The 16,820-nt window shown below is 38.9% G+C and overlaps 1 protein-coding gene across 10 annotated transcripts in view; it reads left to right on the top strand.

The window, feature by feature from the left end:
* The window catches only part of AHI1 (Abelson helper integration site 1), a 95,116-nt gene that overhangs the window by 22,026 nt on the left and 56,270 nt on the right, over positions 1–16,820 (top strand). For all 10 annotated transcript variants that reach the window (XR_015796225.1, XR_015796224.1, XR_015796226.1 and 7 more), the window contains exons 17-18: positions 1,086–1,226; positions 6,462–6,664. Coding sequence is in view for 7 of the 10 variants with exons in the window: in XM_088141096.1 (XP_087997222.1) it covers positions 1,086–1,226; positions 6,462–6,664 (344 nt within the window). In the remaining 3 variants the exon portion in view is untranslated. The remainder of the gene's footprint in view (positions 1–1,085; positions 1,227–6,461; positions 6,665–16,820) is intronic.

The raw sequence follows: 16,820 nt of genomic DNA, 5'->3' as shown, positions 1-16,820 counted from the left end.
CATGTTTTTAAAGGACCTTCTAAGTAACTGTGGTCAAAACTTAAAAGTGTCAAAGCCTTTTTCTTGGGAGCTGTGTGTATGTTAAATCATGCTTCCCAATTGCTTTTAGTCCATATTTTAAATTGATATAGTTTCCTCTTTACACCAAAATAGTGGGATTGCCAGAATTAAGGTTACTACTACTGCTGCTGCTGCTGCTGCTGCTACTACTACTACTACTAATTTATTAAATTCATAAGCTACCTGACTCCCAGCAACTCTGGGTGGTTTGCCAGAAAAGGGCATCAGTCATCTGCGCCAAAGGCCTGAGCCAAGAGCCAGCAAAATACCAGCAGGGTAGGAGCCATTCCAATTTCAGGGGAGCCTCATTCCAGAGGTTTTATTGTTAGAATAACAGGTTGTCTTCATGCAGAATCAATTTGGCAACAAACATTTTATATATATGTTACAACATATAGTACTAATTACACTTACTGTGTTACAATATATGGCACTATATTACAAATGTGTAACGACAACATTCTGTTGTAGGTCATACTTGTGTTACACTGAAGATGTATAAGTGTCCTATGATACCTATAAATGTTTCTTTATGTGCAGCAGCCTTTGGAATGGTGAACATGAACTTTTGAAATGGAAGGATCTTGTTATATTTCAGTTAATGCTGTCTTCTTCATCTGGTGAAAAGTTTAGAGCTTAAAGTTCTTTCTTCTGTAGTGTTTTTCTTCCTTCTCTTTCTCTCGTTCTTGAGCTACTAAGGATTAAATCTGATTTCTCTTATACAACTATGGACCATCTTTATTAATAGCTGACATACAGGTCAACAAATAATATATTTTAATAAATGTAAATACTTCTATACAGTACAAATATAAAAGAAAATTGGACACTGTCAAATATTTTGCATGTTTTACAAAAATAAGAGGAATAGCTAAACAAGATCAGGATATTTATTTACAATTCTCACCTTGAAACCATTCTTTAACCTTCAGATTCATTTGACATGGGTTCCTCAAACTGGCTGTACTGAAAAAATGTAACCTTGGTAAATAAAGTACTATCTCTTTCACTTTTTTCTTTTACAGGTGATCAAGTAGCCATGTATTCTGATCTTTCTTTCACTTCCCCACTTCGTGATGTTGCTTTCCATCCACTTGAACATATGGTGGCATTTTGTGCCTTTGGTGAAAACCAGCCAATCCTTGTGTACATTTATGATTATAAAGGTAATTTACTATGTGTGTGGACCCCTATGTGTGTGGGTCTATCTGTGTGTGTGTCTGTATGTGTGCATGATTCAGCTATATTTCCAGCCATCAAAGATGTAGCATTGCCTTTTGACAAGTGGAATGAGTGGCAATCCTGAAACCACTCCAGGAGCTCTTTAAATTCATTCACCCCAAATCCAACATTAGGAGGAATGTTGGATAGACTTTCCTCAGCTAAATCATCATAGCCCCATTTTTTCTTCTTCCAAAACTAAGAAGTAGGATTTTCTGGTGTGTTGCTCAGTAGTGGAACTTTAAGCACCATTACCCAACTTCAGCTAAAGCCAACAAGCTCATACCTCCCTTTCCCACATTGAGACTGGAGAAGTGTAGTAGAGCTTCAGCTGCTGCCCAGTGTTGGACTTGGAGAATTGTTGTTGAGTTGATTAAAGTGTATGTTCCTAGAGGAGAGCAGTTACAACTTTGGGGACACTGCTGAAGTGGGTTGAGAATGACTTTGCCAAGCATTGGCTGAAGTAACAGTGGTCTCCCTGCCTTTCCAATAGAAAATGTAGACAGGAAGCTTCCTTTGCTTTTGCAGAAGATAGCTTTCCTCCATCAAGTCGGTACAGGAAAAGAGACTAGTGATAACAATTTTTGGCTTTGCCAGCAGGAGCACCAGAAATTAAAAATTTCTATATAAAAACATATATAATTGAAATATAGATATATCATGTAAATTATAGTTATCATTTAGAATTGTTTGGATTACTTTTAGAAATATAATTTTATAATTCACCCTTGCCCTTATTTTTAGAAATATAATTTTATAACTTGCCTTTGCCTTCTTCCATCTCTTTTCTTTTGTATCCACCCTTGGACATCTTAACTCAATTACAGCTGAGATTTTGGTAGTTTCAGATGCAAGAGATCAAGAAATCACTTGAAACTACTAGCCTCTGCCTGATCCCATAGACAACTAGTCTTATCTGTGTCCTTGACTAACTAGAACTTAACTAGTCATTCACAAGAGTCTCACCAAAGGAATTTATCTGCTTTACTTAAAAATTATTTGCAAGATTGGACCTTACAGTAACTACAAGCTGTATTTACATTGTTGGAGAATACTGAGTTGTCAAATTTAGGGGGGGAAAAGTAGAAAAATTCAAATTCAGTTCTGGTGAAATACTGGAGCATTTTAGCGATAGTTAATACTGGAGAACAGAAAAGTGGTTGTATTTTATCCATTGCATTTAGTTATAGAAGTAGATTGACATGAAAAATCAAGAATTATGTTAAGGTGATTGATAAGCATGAGTGAATATGTTAGCATGAATGTGGGATGTTCGTTCAGTTCTGTGCCTCAAGATCCCAGCTTTCTGGGGTTAGCAAATACAGATATTAGCATGAGGATGTGTTATGCCTTGTCACAGTAACAGGAGTCACATCACTGTTGCAGAAAGAAAGCTTTTCTACTTTTCCCCCCTTTAGTTCTGACTATGGCTGCATAGTTTGCAAATTGGAGTGGGAGGAGTTTCTTATTGTCACTGCTTTTCTAAAGCTTCTGTTGGCAATGAAGAAAAGGAGTGCTATTACAGAAGACTTTGTATAATGCATTTGTCAGTGACTATTGAGCATAATGTTAACATATTGTAAAGACTGATTAAGAGAACAAATGTTAAGCCCTTCAGAAGAGAATCAGAAGTACTCTCTATAACCAAACAACACAATGTTTCTTCATTTATTTATTTTAAATCTGTATGCCAGCCATCAGAATGTTTTTCTAGGGTAACTTAAACATTTTAAAAATAGAATCTTAAAAATATTGCCTGGAAAATAGAAGCTCAAGGCCCTAAAATTGCTTAACAAACATACATAATAAAGAAATAAACAGAACAAGCAATTAAAACATCTGCTGGGTACCAGAAAGAAGGTTCATTAAAAGATGTACAGTATGAACAAAATGAGAAAGCTGCACATAGCAATTACTTCAGCTGTCTCCTCCAACTCTTCTGTGAAAGAAAGCTCAGGAGATTGGTTTATACTGTTCTGCTTCTTAGGGAGAACAGAAGATGACATGGCAGGAGAGGTCTAATAGAGATGGCAATCACTGAACCATTTGCACAGAATCTTCTGTTCTTCTTCTGAAATGTTCATCAGTTTTTTATTCAGTAACTACCCAGATACTGTCTCAGTATGAATCTCTGTGGCATGTTAACAGTATTTTCTGAATCCCCCTTAATTTTGTAATTGTGCTTCTCAAAGCTGAATGACACAGTTGTTAATAAAGAGTCAGAGGTTGAGCCAAAAGATTTCATAATCAGGAATGTAAAATGAGAAAGTAAAAGCAACAATTTGAGATGCTGGGGCTAATGTAGCCAGATCAACAGGAATAATGGATGGACTCCAGCAATGCAGTGATTCCTTCAGATATATTTATACAGGTGAAACTCGAAAAATTAGAATATCGTACAAATGTTCATTTATGTCAGTAAGGCAACTCAAAAGGTAAAACCAAGATATGAGATAGACGCATTACATGCAAAGCGAGATATGTCAAGCCTTACTTTGGTATAATTGTGATGATTATGGCATACAGCTTATGAAAACCCCAAATTCACAATCTCAGAAAATTAGAATATTACATGACATCAATAACACAAGGATTGGAAATAGAACAATATCGGACCTCTGCAAAGTATAAGCATGCATATGTACTCAGTACTTGGTTTGGGCCCCTTTTGCAGCAATGACTGCCGCAATGTGGCGTGGCATGGATGCTATCAGCCAGTGGCACTGCTGAGGTGTTAGGGAAGACCAGGATGCTTCAATAGCGGCCTTCAGCTCCGCTGCATTGTTCGGTCTCATATCCCTCATCTTTCTCTTGGCAATGCCCCATAGATTCTCTATGGGGTTCAGGTCAGGCGAGTTTGCTGGCCAATCAAGCACAGTAATCCCATGGTCAGTGAACCAGGTTTTGGTACTTTTGGCAGTGTGGGCAGGTGCCAAGTCCTGCTGGAAAATGAAGTCAGCATCCCCATAAAGCTCGTCTGCAGAAGGAAGCATGAAGTGCTCCAAAACCTCCTGGTAGACGGCTGTGTTGACCCTGGACTTAATGAAGCACAGTGGATCAACACCAGCAGGTGACATGGCTCCCCAAATCAACACAGACTGTGGAAACTTCACACTGGACTTCAAGCATCGTGCATTGTGTGCCTCTCCATTCTTCCTCCAGACTCTGGGTCCTTGGTTCCCAAATGAGATGCAAAAGTTGCTCTCATCAGAAAAGAGGACTTTGGACCACTGGGCAACAGACCAGTTCTTTTTTTCTGTAGCCCAGGTAAGATGCTTCTGACGTTGTTTGTTGTTCAGAAGCGGCTTGACAAGAGGAATATGACATTTGAAGCCCATGTCCAGGATCCGTCTGTATGTGGTGGCTCTTGATGCACTAACTCCAGCCTCAGTCCACTCCTTGCGAAAGTCCCCAACACTTTTGAATGGCTTTTTCCTGACAATCCTCTCCAGGCTGCGGTCATCCCTCCTGCTTGTGCACCTTTTTCTACCACACTTTTCCCTTCCACATAACCTTCTATCGATGTGCTTTGATACAGCACTTTGGGAACATCCAACTTCTTTTGCAATTACCTTTTGGGGCTTTCCCTCCTTATGGAGGGTGTCAATGATGGTTTTCTGCACAACTGTCAGGTCAGCAGTCTTTCCCATGCTTGTGATTCCTACTGAACCAGCCTGAGAGACCATTTAAAGGCTCAGGAACCCTTTGCAGGTGTTATGGATTCATTAGCTGATTAGAGTGGGACACTTTGAGCCTAGAATATTGAACCTTTTCACACTATTCTAATTTTCTGAGATTGTGAATTTGGGGTTTTCATAAGCTGTACGCCATAATCATCACAATTATACCAAAGTAAGGCTTGACATATCTCGCTTTGCATATAATGCGTCTATCTCATATATTGGTTTCACCTTTTGAGTTGCCTTACTGACATAAATGAACATTTGCGCGATATTCTAATTTTTCGAGTTTCACCTGTAATGTATTCCTATTTCTTCTACTTTCCAGCTTATTATCAAATAATTTCAGAAAATTTGGTGATGCTGCTTGTTGCCCTAAGTTGGTTCTTAGTGCTCTGTTTCTGACTTCAACATATATACTTTTAATATACAGCTGGGAGTCATGGTGAAATGCACCAGTATGAACTTGGTTGGTTGGTTGGTTGGTTGGTTGGTTGGTTGGTTGGTTGGTTGGTTGGTTGACATACATTTTTGCTGTTGGATTCTTTCACTGATTCAGCCACATTATACCTTCAGATGGAAGCTTTCCAGTTTTTTTGAAACAATAATGCTTCTGAACAGCCTTCTTGCCTAGTTTGTCTAAATCAGCTTAATTTATGACATTGGTGCAGGTTTATTGAATGGATTCAATTAAATATTGCTGCGAAGATCCACTAGTTCTTTATATTTCAAGTTTCCACACTGTGTGAATGCAAAGAGACTTACTGGGCTACTTACGTTTGGCATGAAAAGAAATGGAAAAAAAAAATATTTCCAAGCTAGAAACCCTGTTCCCTGTTATATCTAAAGCAGGAATTTCATGTAGTTTAACTTATATCCAATAAATCAGGAATCTTGTAGGACCTTTTTCAACTAACAAAAGCATATGCCTTTTAATGAAATTTTTTAGTCAGAAAAGGTACTACCAGAGTCTGATTTTTTGCCACCACAGACTAGCACAGCTTTCCTTCTACAGTTTATACCCCAACAGTAACCATGCTTTGGGAAAGTGTTCAAGAATCAGAAGTTGTTTTTATCAGTAATTCTTTGTTCACTTGATATTTTTTTTGAAAATTTATTTTTGTTTTAAATAAAGAAAATAAAATATTAAAAAAGAGAAACTAGAAAAGTATGTGAGCTCCAGGCTTGTTTATAGAGCATTAAACTATGATTTAGTGTTATGTTTGAAGTGGCCTTTCTCTCTTGCTTTACGTAAGAGATGGTAATTGAACTCATAGCAAAAAAATACAGATAAATAGCTTTTGAGGCTGTTCATCTGCCTCCATAATGACTGTTAGAGATACCCAATCTGTTGACATTTAAGTGATGGTGACTATTTTAAATTTCTCTGCTTTATATCCTTACTGTATCATAAAATTCCAGTGATATGTGGGATTCAGCACACTTTTATGAATTGATTAATATTGTTCAAACATTTTGTTTTGGCTTTTTCCTCTTCAGTTGCCAAGCAGGGAACTGAGGCAGTAAAGGAATTGATGGGATCACAGCTAACCAAATCCTCCAGAAGCCCACAAATTCTCAGCATTTCTGCCAGTGTTCCTGCACAGAAAAATTTGATAATGTCTTCTGCTGACCAGTTTGCAGATGTTGCAAGAACATCAATGAGGATGCAAAAAATCAAACAAAAGCTGGATTCTGTTATGGTACAGTACTTCTTTTTTAAATCCATTACAGGTAGTCCTTGATTAATGACCACTCGTTCAGCAACTGTTTGAAGTTACAACAGCACTAAATGAGTGGTACCTACAACCAGTCCTCAAAGTTCCAGCTGTCCCAGCACTCCTGCAGTCACATGATCTGGATACTTGGCTATGGCTCATACTTATGAGAGTTGCAGTGTCCCACGGTCACATGATCACCATTTGCGGCCTTCCATGCCAGCTTCCCACAAGCAAATTCAATGGGGAAGCTGGCAGGGAAGGTTGCAAGTCACTCAGGTAAGTCTCCCCTATCTGGCAGCAGCCACCCCAAGCCCAGCCATGCTTGTGCCATGCTGCACCAACCCCTTGCACGACCTCCTGCACCTGGTAGCAGCCACCCCAAGCCTCACTGCTCTCACACTGGCCACCCCCACACCCGGCAGCAGCCACTTTACCTGCCTACCATCCTGCTTGCAAGCTGCCTCAGACTTGCAACTTCCTGCCAGCTTCTCCACTGACTTTGGTTGTTAAAAGCTGGCAGGAATTTGCAAGGGTGTCCTTACTTAACAACCCATGAACCTCACTTAATGACGGCAGTGGGGACTGTCAGGGTTGCCGTTGGTAAGAGATGCAGTCGTGGTTTACAATTGCATCGCTTAGTGTCAGAAATTCCAATCCCAGTTGCCATCATTAACTGAGGACTACCCATTACTGCTAACCTCAAGTAGAGGTAGATTATGCAAAGATTTGAATTTAGTGTTCAGAGGCCTTTGCGTCCTTTCACTTTGGGACATGCCTCTCTTTGAATGGAATCTCCTTGCTATTATAATGTGTCCTACTTTATGCTGTATTTGAAACATCAGAGCTTTAGGCCATTCATGTCTCTAAAACGGTGGTGTTTCTGGTACTATCAGACTTACACAGAACTGAAACCCTTTCTATTCTCCTAGGCAGCCATTTATTGGAGCTGTGAATTATTCTTATGGTTGATACATGTTTGTGAATTATGAATAAGAACATTAGATTCTTCCCTACAGGTATTTGTGTCTATAGATAGTTTTGGAATTTAGTCACTTGAGCATTTTTTTCTTTTTTCTTTAATCTCAATTAATAAGGGCATAATCTGTAATAATTAGACATTAAATTGACTGATGGGAGGAATGGGATTCTATGTATGTGTAAAATGAGAATGGGATTTTAACCACATGTATTTTCTGCATTTTACCCATGTGTGAAATAGTGAAGAAGTGTAAAATGGTGAGGGGGATTTTATGCATGCATAAAAGAATAAGGATATGATCAGATTTTGTTTGTTGCATCCAAATCCATTAAATCAAGGGTTTACTGTATCTTACAGAAATCACATCAGAAATAGATCTCTCTTGACAAATGAAAGTTTATAGAGAAGCTGGGATATTTTGATATTCTTATCCATTCTATCCCAAAGTTAAGTTGTGGTATAGTGTAATCTCATTTTACTCCTGCTGTAAAATAGCTCAAACAGAAAAGATGTAAGATTAAACATAACAGTGGATGATATAGCTATCAGTAGTAAGTCATCATGATGATGATATGCCTCTGAATATTAGAAGTAGTTGATAAAGATTTGCAGGATAAGGCTGTATATGTGGGCTTTCCATAGATAGCTGGTAGACAACAGGATGTTGGATCTCAAATTCTCAAACTCTTCTTAAGGTAATTATTCCACTGGTTGGCATTAGGAATAAGGGCATTTTCTTAGTGTAGTGACTCAGTGTCAGATTGACTTTAAGGAATACAGCATAAATGTAATGATCATAAAGAAAAGTAGCTGTAAAATAAACTAATATCTAAACTACTACTGTTTAAATTGCTGCTGCACTGTGGAAAACAGCAACTTTCTTCTTCATTGATCCTCATCTGTATTTGAAGAATTTGTATCTGAATTTCTTTTGTACTCTTCCAAGTCCTACAATTTAAATACTAACAATGTAGTAGAATATTTACCCCTTCATGGATCACTGCCTTGTCGTGGCGAAGGGGCTTGCGTAACTCAGTGAAGCCATGAGCTATACCGTGCAGGGCCACCCAAGACGGACAGGTGATGACAGAGAGTTCTGACAAAATGTGGTCCACTGGAGAAGGAAATGGCAACCCACTCCAGTATCCTTGCCAAGAAAACCCCATGGACAATGTTAAAAGGCTAAAAGATATGACGCCGGAAGATGAGCCCCTCAGGTCGGAAGGTGTCCAATATGCTACTGGGGAAGAGCGGAGGGCAATTCCAAGTAGCTCCAGAAAGAGTGAAGCGGCTGGGCCAAAGCCGAAAGGACGTTCAGCTGTGGATGTATCTGGAAGCGAAAAGAAGGTCCGATGCTGTAAAGAACAATATTGTATAGGTACCTGGAATGTAAGATCTATGAACCAAGGCAAGCTGGATGTGGTCAAACATGAGATGACAAGATTGAACATCGACATCTTGGGAATCAGCGAACTGAAATGGACGGGAATGGGTGAATTTAATTCGGGTGACCATTATATCTACTACTGTGGGCAAGAAACCCTTAGAAGAAATGGAGTTGCACTCATAGTCAATAAGAGAGTGGGAAAGGCAGTAATGGGGTACAACCTCAAAAACGACAGAATGATCTCAGTGCGTATCCAAGGCAAACCATTCAATATCACAGTCATCCAAGTCTATGCCCCAACCACTGATGCTGAAGAAGCTGAAGTTGACCGCTTCTATGAAGACCTACAATACCTTCTAGAACTAGCACCAAAAAAAGATGTCCTTTTCATCATAGGGGATTGGAATGCTAAAGTAGGAAGTCAAGGAGTAATCAGAATAACAGGCAAGTTTGGCCTTGGAGTACAAAATGAAGCAGGGCAAAGGCTAATAGAGTTCTGTCAAGAGAACAAGCTAGTCATAGCAAACACTCTTTTCCAACAACACAAGAGACGACTCTACACATGGACATCACCAGATGGTCAATACCGAAACCAGATTGATTATATACTTTGCAGCCAAAGATGGAGAAGCTCTATACAGACAGCAAAAACAAGACCAGGAGCTGACTGTGCCTCAGATCATGAGCTGCTTACTGCAAAATTTAGGCTTAAATTGAAGAATGTAGGGAAAACCACTAGACCACTCAGGTATGACTTAGATCATATTCCTTGTGAGTACACAGTGAAGGTGATGAATAGATTTAGAGGATTAGATTTGGTAGACAGAGTGCCTGAAGAACTATGGACGGAGGTCCGTAACATTGTACAGGAGGCAGCAACTAAAACCATCCCAAAGAAAAAGAAATGCAAGAAAGCAAAATGGCTGTCTGATGAGGCTTTACAAATAGCTGTGGAAAGAAGGAATGTGAAAAGCAAGGGTGAAAGGGAAAGATATAAGCAACTGAATGCAGATTTCCAGAGAATAGCAAGGAGAGATAAGAAGGCCTTCTTAAATGAACAATGCAAAGAAATTGAGGAAAACAATAGAATGGGGAAGACTAGAGATCTCTACAAGAAAATTGGAGATATGAAAGGAACGTTTAGTGCAAAGATGGGCATGATAAAGGACAAAAAAGGCAGGGACCTAACAGAAGCAGAAGAGATTAAGAAGAGGTGGCAAGAATACACAGAAGAACTATACAAGAAAGATCTTAATGTCTCTGATGTCCATGCTGGTGTGGTCACTGACCTTGAGCCAGACATCCTAGAGAGTGAAGTCAAGTGGGCCTTAGGAAGCATTGCTATCAACAAAGCTAGTGGAGATGACAGTATTCCAGCTGAGTTATTTAAAATACTAAAAGACGATGATGTTAAAGTGCTGCACTCAATATGCCAGCAAGTTTGGAAAACGCAACAGTGGCCACAGGATTGGAAAAGGTCAGTTTACGTTCCAATTCCAAAGAAGGGCAATGCCAAAGAATGCTCAAACTATCGCACAATTGCACTCATTTCACATGCTAGCAAGGTTATGCTCAAAATCCTACAAGCTAGGCTTCAGCAGTACGTGAACCGAGAACTACCGGATGTACAAGCTGGGTTTCGAAGAGGCAGAGGAGCTAGAGATCAAATTGCCAACATTCACTGGATCATGGAGAAAGCACGAGAGTTCCAGAAAAACATCTACTTCTGCTTCATTGACTATGCAAAAGCCTTTGATTGTGTGGATCACAACAAACTGTGGCAAATTCTTAAAGAGATGGGAGTACCAGACCACCTTACCTTTCTCCTGAGAAATCTGTATGCGGGCCAAGAAGCAACAGTTAGAACCAGTCACAGAACAACCGATTGGTTCAAAATAGGGAAAGGAGTACGACAAGGCTGTATACTGTCACCCTGCTTATTTAACCTATATGCAGAGTACATCATGAGAAATGCCAGGCTGGAAGAATCACAAGCCGGAATTAAGATTGCAGGGAGAATCATCAATGACGATACCACCCTAATGGCAGAAAGTGAAGAAGAACTAAAGAGCCTCTTGATGAGGGTGAAAGAGGAGAGTGCAAAAGCTGGCTTGAAACTCAACATTAAAAAAACTAAGATCATGGCATCTGGACCCATCAATTCCTGGCAAATAGAAGGGGTAGAAATGGAAGCAGTAACAGACTTCATTTATTTGGGCTCCAAGATCACCGCAGACGGAGACTGCAGCCATGAAATTAAAAGACGCTTGCTCCTTGGGAGGAAAGCTATGGCAAGCCTAGATAGCATATTAAAAAGCAGAGACGTCACCTTGCCGACAAAGATCCGCATAGTCAAAGCTATGGTTTTTCCAGTAGTAATGTATGGCTGTGAGAGCTGGACCATAAAGAAGGCTGAGCGCTGAAGAATTGATGCCTTTGAACTGTGGTGCTGGAGAAGACTCTTAAGAGTCCCCTGGACTGCTAGGAGGTCAAACCAGTCAATCTTAAAGGAAATCAACCCTGATTGCTCATTGGAAGGATCGATAATGAAGCTCAAGCTCAGATATTTTGGTCACCTAATGCGAAGAGAGATCTCTTTGGAGAAGACCCTGATGCTGGGAAAGATTGAAGGCAAAAGGAGAAGAGGACGGCAGAGGATGAGATGGTTAGATAGCATCACTGAAGCAATGAGCATGAAACTGAGCAAACTCAGGGAGGCAGTGAAGGACAGGAAGGCCTGGCGCAATATGGTTCATGGGGTCACGAAGAGTCGGACACGACTTAACGACTAAACAACAACAAGAATATTTAATAATATTTGGTTCACTGTTTTACCAAAAGTAGCAGTCCTGATGTCATGAACCAGGAATATACTGGGTATATTTGGGTGCATGTTTTAGACACGTTTACAAAATGGCCATGCCAACTGTGTCAATCAATCTCAAAAAGTTCCTATACCAGAATGTAAACCAAACCCTACACATAAAGCACCCATCATTTTATTTTCTATGGGATTCAGAGGCATTATTGGAAATGCAGGTTGTATGTGAGCCTAATTTTTTGCCTTGGAGCTTGTTAGCTTCCCATTTATGTTATATTATATATCCTTTCTTCCATTGTCAGGTCCTTTCTCCTTTCACAATCTTCAGTGCACATCTGTGTGTGTGTGTGTGTGATTTTTTATTATTTTACTACATAAAACGGTAACTACAGTTCAAGCATCAAGTTTTGTTGTGGATGTTTGTATTCTTATTACACTACTTTTTTCTTTATAAGTTCTGTTAAATGCTTCTTGAAGTTTGAATCTGTCTGCTTTGCAATCTATATAGAATAAAACATAAAATTATCCTTACTTAGCTTCCAGTAAGTTAACGGTCCGTGGGACTACTTGGTATAATGCAAATAGGGAATAGTAAAATGGATATTGTTCCTGGATGGTGGGATTTACTGCCGTCTCTGCAGAAGATTGGAAGTGTTCCAGTTTGAAGATGAGTTCATTTTGTGTAGATGTGCCAGACCTGAGACCTTCAAATATGGAACCAGCAGCCCCAGCCCATGTCAGTGGTTAGGAATGCGGTAGCGGTAGTTCAGCAATTTCTGGGGGGCTGGGAACACTAGAGAGAGAGAAAAATAGCTTCAGAGTTTCTTTTCCATTTTAATAGCCAACTATACTACCAAGACAAGTACCATAATGAGCAAAATTAATAAAGACACAGCGAAGAGGTTAAAAAACAACTTGTTCACCACTTGGCTGATTGCATGAATGTGGTGCTGTGTTGGCAGCAGGTGTAGTTGGTTCCTTCCACAGCCTTTGAAAAAATCTACTTGAGGTCAGTTGCCGCAAGAAGACAATATTCTAGAGAACTTGTGTTGTGCAAACTGAGGGAGGGCTGGATGAGGCTATGGTAGGCACTTCCTGCCTTTACACTGAGAGGGGAAATGGAGCTCTTGACTAATTCTCCAGGTGTGCAGGCATGGTGGTGATTACAGCCACACTGCTTCATGCCCCAGTTATACACAGAAGACAAGTTCTCATAGCAGCCGCTGCTCCCAGGTTCAGGAGGCAAGCCGGCAAGTTTGGCTGGGTCTCTGATGGCTTTCTCTGGTAGAAATGGTGCATAGCTTTTACATAGATAAATGTCAATGTTCAAAGTGCATTAGAAATTTTGAAATATCTTTCAGTGAAATATGTTCTTGAATCATTCGGCTTGGGCTTTTTCTCATTCTGTGGGGAATAAGTGATATAATAGCAAGTGCTAAGTTTGTACACAGGGTCAAAGTACAAGTTTGCATGGATAATATCGTAAAGCTCTGTTTTTCTACTTGAGGGAGGGTTGCATGTAAAACTACTCCAGTGCTAAACAAAAGAGATTGCAGACTTACTTATTGCTAACCATTGCCTGTTGCACAGTCTGACAAAACTGTAATTTGAAGGATTAACTTTGTCCACAAAAGCACAAAACTCCAGAAAGGACAAATTACACTGCTGACTTTGCCACCTAATTTGACTTGCAACTTCGTATGAAAATTTTTATTCTTTTAATAGTAAAAGTCACAGGCCTGCATTATCAGGTAAAAATCAGCAAAATTGTTCTTAGCTTGTTGGATCCTGAATTTACCTGGATTCTCTCTATTTTTTCCTGCATTCACTTTTTTTTCACATGAAAATTAGGCTCACTGAAATTGAATATTTGCATAATTCTCATAGAGCTGACATTATAAAGCAAATGCAAAACAGCTTTGTTTAAACTTGGCAGAAGTGTGTGGGCTTCTCTCTCTCTTTAAACACACACACACTCATTCACTCACTACTTTTTGTACTTGTAATTTTACTCCACTCAGGCTTTGTAATACACTATCCATGATAGAACTGTGGTTTTTATGTTAAGCAAGCAAAGTGTTGTGAAAAGAATTAGTTGATTGGAGTTAGTTATCTTAGCCAACCTTTTCTTGTTGTTGAAAAGGTGTTTAGCAATTTCTTCCCACAGCCTGCATTTCAGAAATGATTGCTTCACAGTAATTGTTCCATAGGTCCTATTATATGCTGGCATATTAACTTAAAAGAGAGGAAAGTAGAGCTCATTCTGCTTTTAATAGACAGCATTGGAACACTGATCTCATGTCACATCTCAGCATCAAAATCTACATATATGTTTACTTTATGTACCTATCTGATATTGCACATTATTTAATAACAGCTTGGCTCTTGAGGGTGTGCGGGGTTCGGGCAAGCCACTTCTGTTGCTCATGAGCAGGCAGGGGAGGTGGGGATTTTTTGCTGCTTTTCCTCTCACTTGTCTGCAACTCTCTCGCATGCTCACAGAAATCAGTTGCATTTTCAGGAGTGCTCTATTTAAAAACTGTAAATTAAGGGTAATCAGGCATACTCATTTCAAATGGAACCTCCTCCTGTGTTGATAGAATACTTCTATGAAAGCGAATATGGGCAGCCATAAACACTAGTGTAGAGTTCTAGCTTATGAACAAAGAAGCATACTGGTTAATGAATTATGTGCAGACTAGAATCACTTCTAACAAGCATTTGAAATCCAGATTTGTTTTTGGCCTCTGCTCCCCCAGTTAACACGTAGTATTAAACAAACCACCTCTTAAGATTAGTTTAGGTTGCTTAGCCGTTTTTTATGGCAGGAAAGGGTAAGCGTAAGTGATACAATAGGTACAATGCGCACCAATACATGTAATGCATCTCATTTGGATTGTGAAGTGAAGGCCTTAAAAGAATATGATGCAGATGTCATTCATTTAGCATGAGTGTTCAAAAGAAGCCCTATTAAATGAAGCAGAGGTTCACCAGCTTTTCATGTAGCAATGGGATTGTTATTGCATATTTTAAGAAACAAGAGTTTTAATTTTTTTTAACACTACGGGTAGTCCTTGTTTAGTGACTGCTTTGTACAACGACTGTTTGTATTTACAGCGATGATGAAAAAGTAACTTTGCAACCATTCCTCACATTTATGACCCTTGGAGGCCTATAAAGCAAAAGAAAGCTGAAGTAAAATTGTGATGTTTCAGTCACTGCTTTGCTTGATGACTGAGTTTCCAATCCCAATTGTGGTCACTAAACAAGGACTACCTGTATACAATAAAAGAATTATAAGTTTATTCTAACCATTCTTTTATCTAATAATAGCAGCATTGATTTCCTGTTTCTCTAGTGCTCATATGATTTTAATGATTTGCATAATCCTTAACCCCCATTCCCATGCAGTGGGGGCAATGTACATGGGCCAAGAATAGAAAGTAGTACTTTGCCTAAGGCTGCAGAGCAGCATGAGGGTTTGAATGGGGGTATTGCTGGTTTATAGCTTTGCATCTGAAGGTTAGTGTAAAAATAAAGGGTTCTGGATCAGGTTTGGTCTAGTGGTTAAGGCACCAGTCTAGAAAGCAGGAGACTGTGAGTTCTAGTCCCGCATTAGACATGAAAGCTGGCTGGGTAACTTTGGACCAGTCATTCTCTCTCCGCCCAACTCACATCACAGGGTTGTGGAGAAAATAGGAGGAGGAAGGAGTATTAAGTATGTTTGCTGTCTTGAGTTGTTTATAAAAATAATAAAGGTGGGATAAAAAATCTAAAAAAAAAGAAACAAAGCTTAATTCTTGCATGGTATGTTCATACTCCTTCCAGTCCCCTCATCTTCTTTCAATCAGTTTCACTACTTTTTACAATTGTACTTTCCAATAGTGGAAATAACTCAGACTGTGAGCAGCAATAGGCTAAGTAAATACAGTCCCTCCACCTATCAGTTCTGTCTTTACAGCCCATTCTCTTGCATTTTTTACATTGTATTTGCCTGTATTTTCATTTATTTCATTTATTTATTGCACTATATCACAATAGCTAGTTCTCAGTGGAAAATGATTCATCAATATGCTGACATAGGAGAAAGAAGAAAAAATATTGTTGCTGAATTGCTATATGGCTAAAATTCTCTAGGGGTTTTTTTTTTTTTAAGTGTTATGCCCTTGTTAGGAAAGTGAAGCATTACCCAAGATTATTAAACCACTTAGTTGGAATAGTTGTCACAGGTCAGGAAAGAAACAGATCAAAGGATTTTGGGATACTTTCAATTAATAGTTTCAGTTTAGAGGAATCTGATGAAATAAGCCCAAAGGGGATAGGGGTTCCAGTTCAAACCTGCTTTGATATGTTGAGTAATAAATTATGACTGTTGGCCAAATAAACCTTGGAAATTTATTTGCTAGCGACAATTCACTTCACGATTATTTGGAGGCTATCTTCAGATCAGACTTTCTGTTCAGAGTACATGTATATTCACTTTTTTAGGGCTGAGGTAAAAGAACTGATGTAGTAGCCTCAACAGTTAATAATTCAAAATTAATCCTGAATTTTAGTTACCACATTAAAATATTTAACTTTTTCTGAATTTCACATACACTACTTCAGATAGGAGAGGACCAGATTTATGTTTATTAAATAGTTTATATTGGTTTAATATGTAAAGCTTTATCCTTGTTACTGATTATGTAATTGAATGAAATAGAACTAAAATACTAAAAGTACTGAGAAGTATTATGTGTATCTAAATCCTTGCCATAAAAACCAAACAAAAACAACAGGAGAAAACTGCTTTATTTTAGCCCTTTACATTAAATAATATATGACATTTTGTACATCATCTGCTACATAAGAATTTTTCTGATGGAGGAATAAAAATATTCCAAATATATATATTACATTAGTTGTCTTCTATGCCCTGAAAATAATTATTTTCCTAATTATTAGCTCC

Source organism: Python bivittatus, unplaced genomic scaffold, assembly GCF_059951505.1.
Source record: "Python bivittatus isolate LINGU-HERP-01145 unplaced genomic scaffold, Pbiv_v1 ctg000020_np1212, whole genome shotgun sequence".
Taxonomy (NCBI): Eukaryota; Metazoa; Chordata; class Lepidosauria; order Squamata; family Pythonidae; genus Python; species Python bivittatus.
Note: the sequence above shows the minus strand (reverse complement) of the source record. Positions and strands in the feature narration are given on the sequence as shown.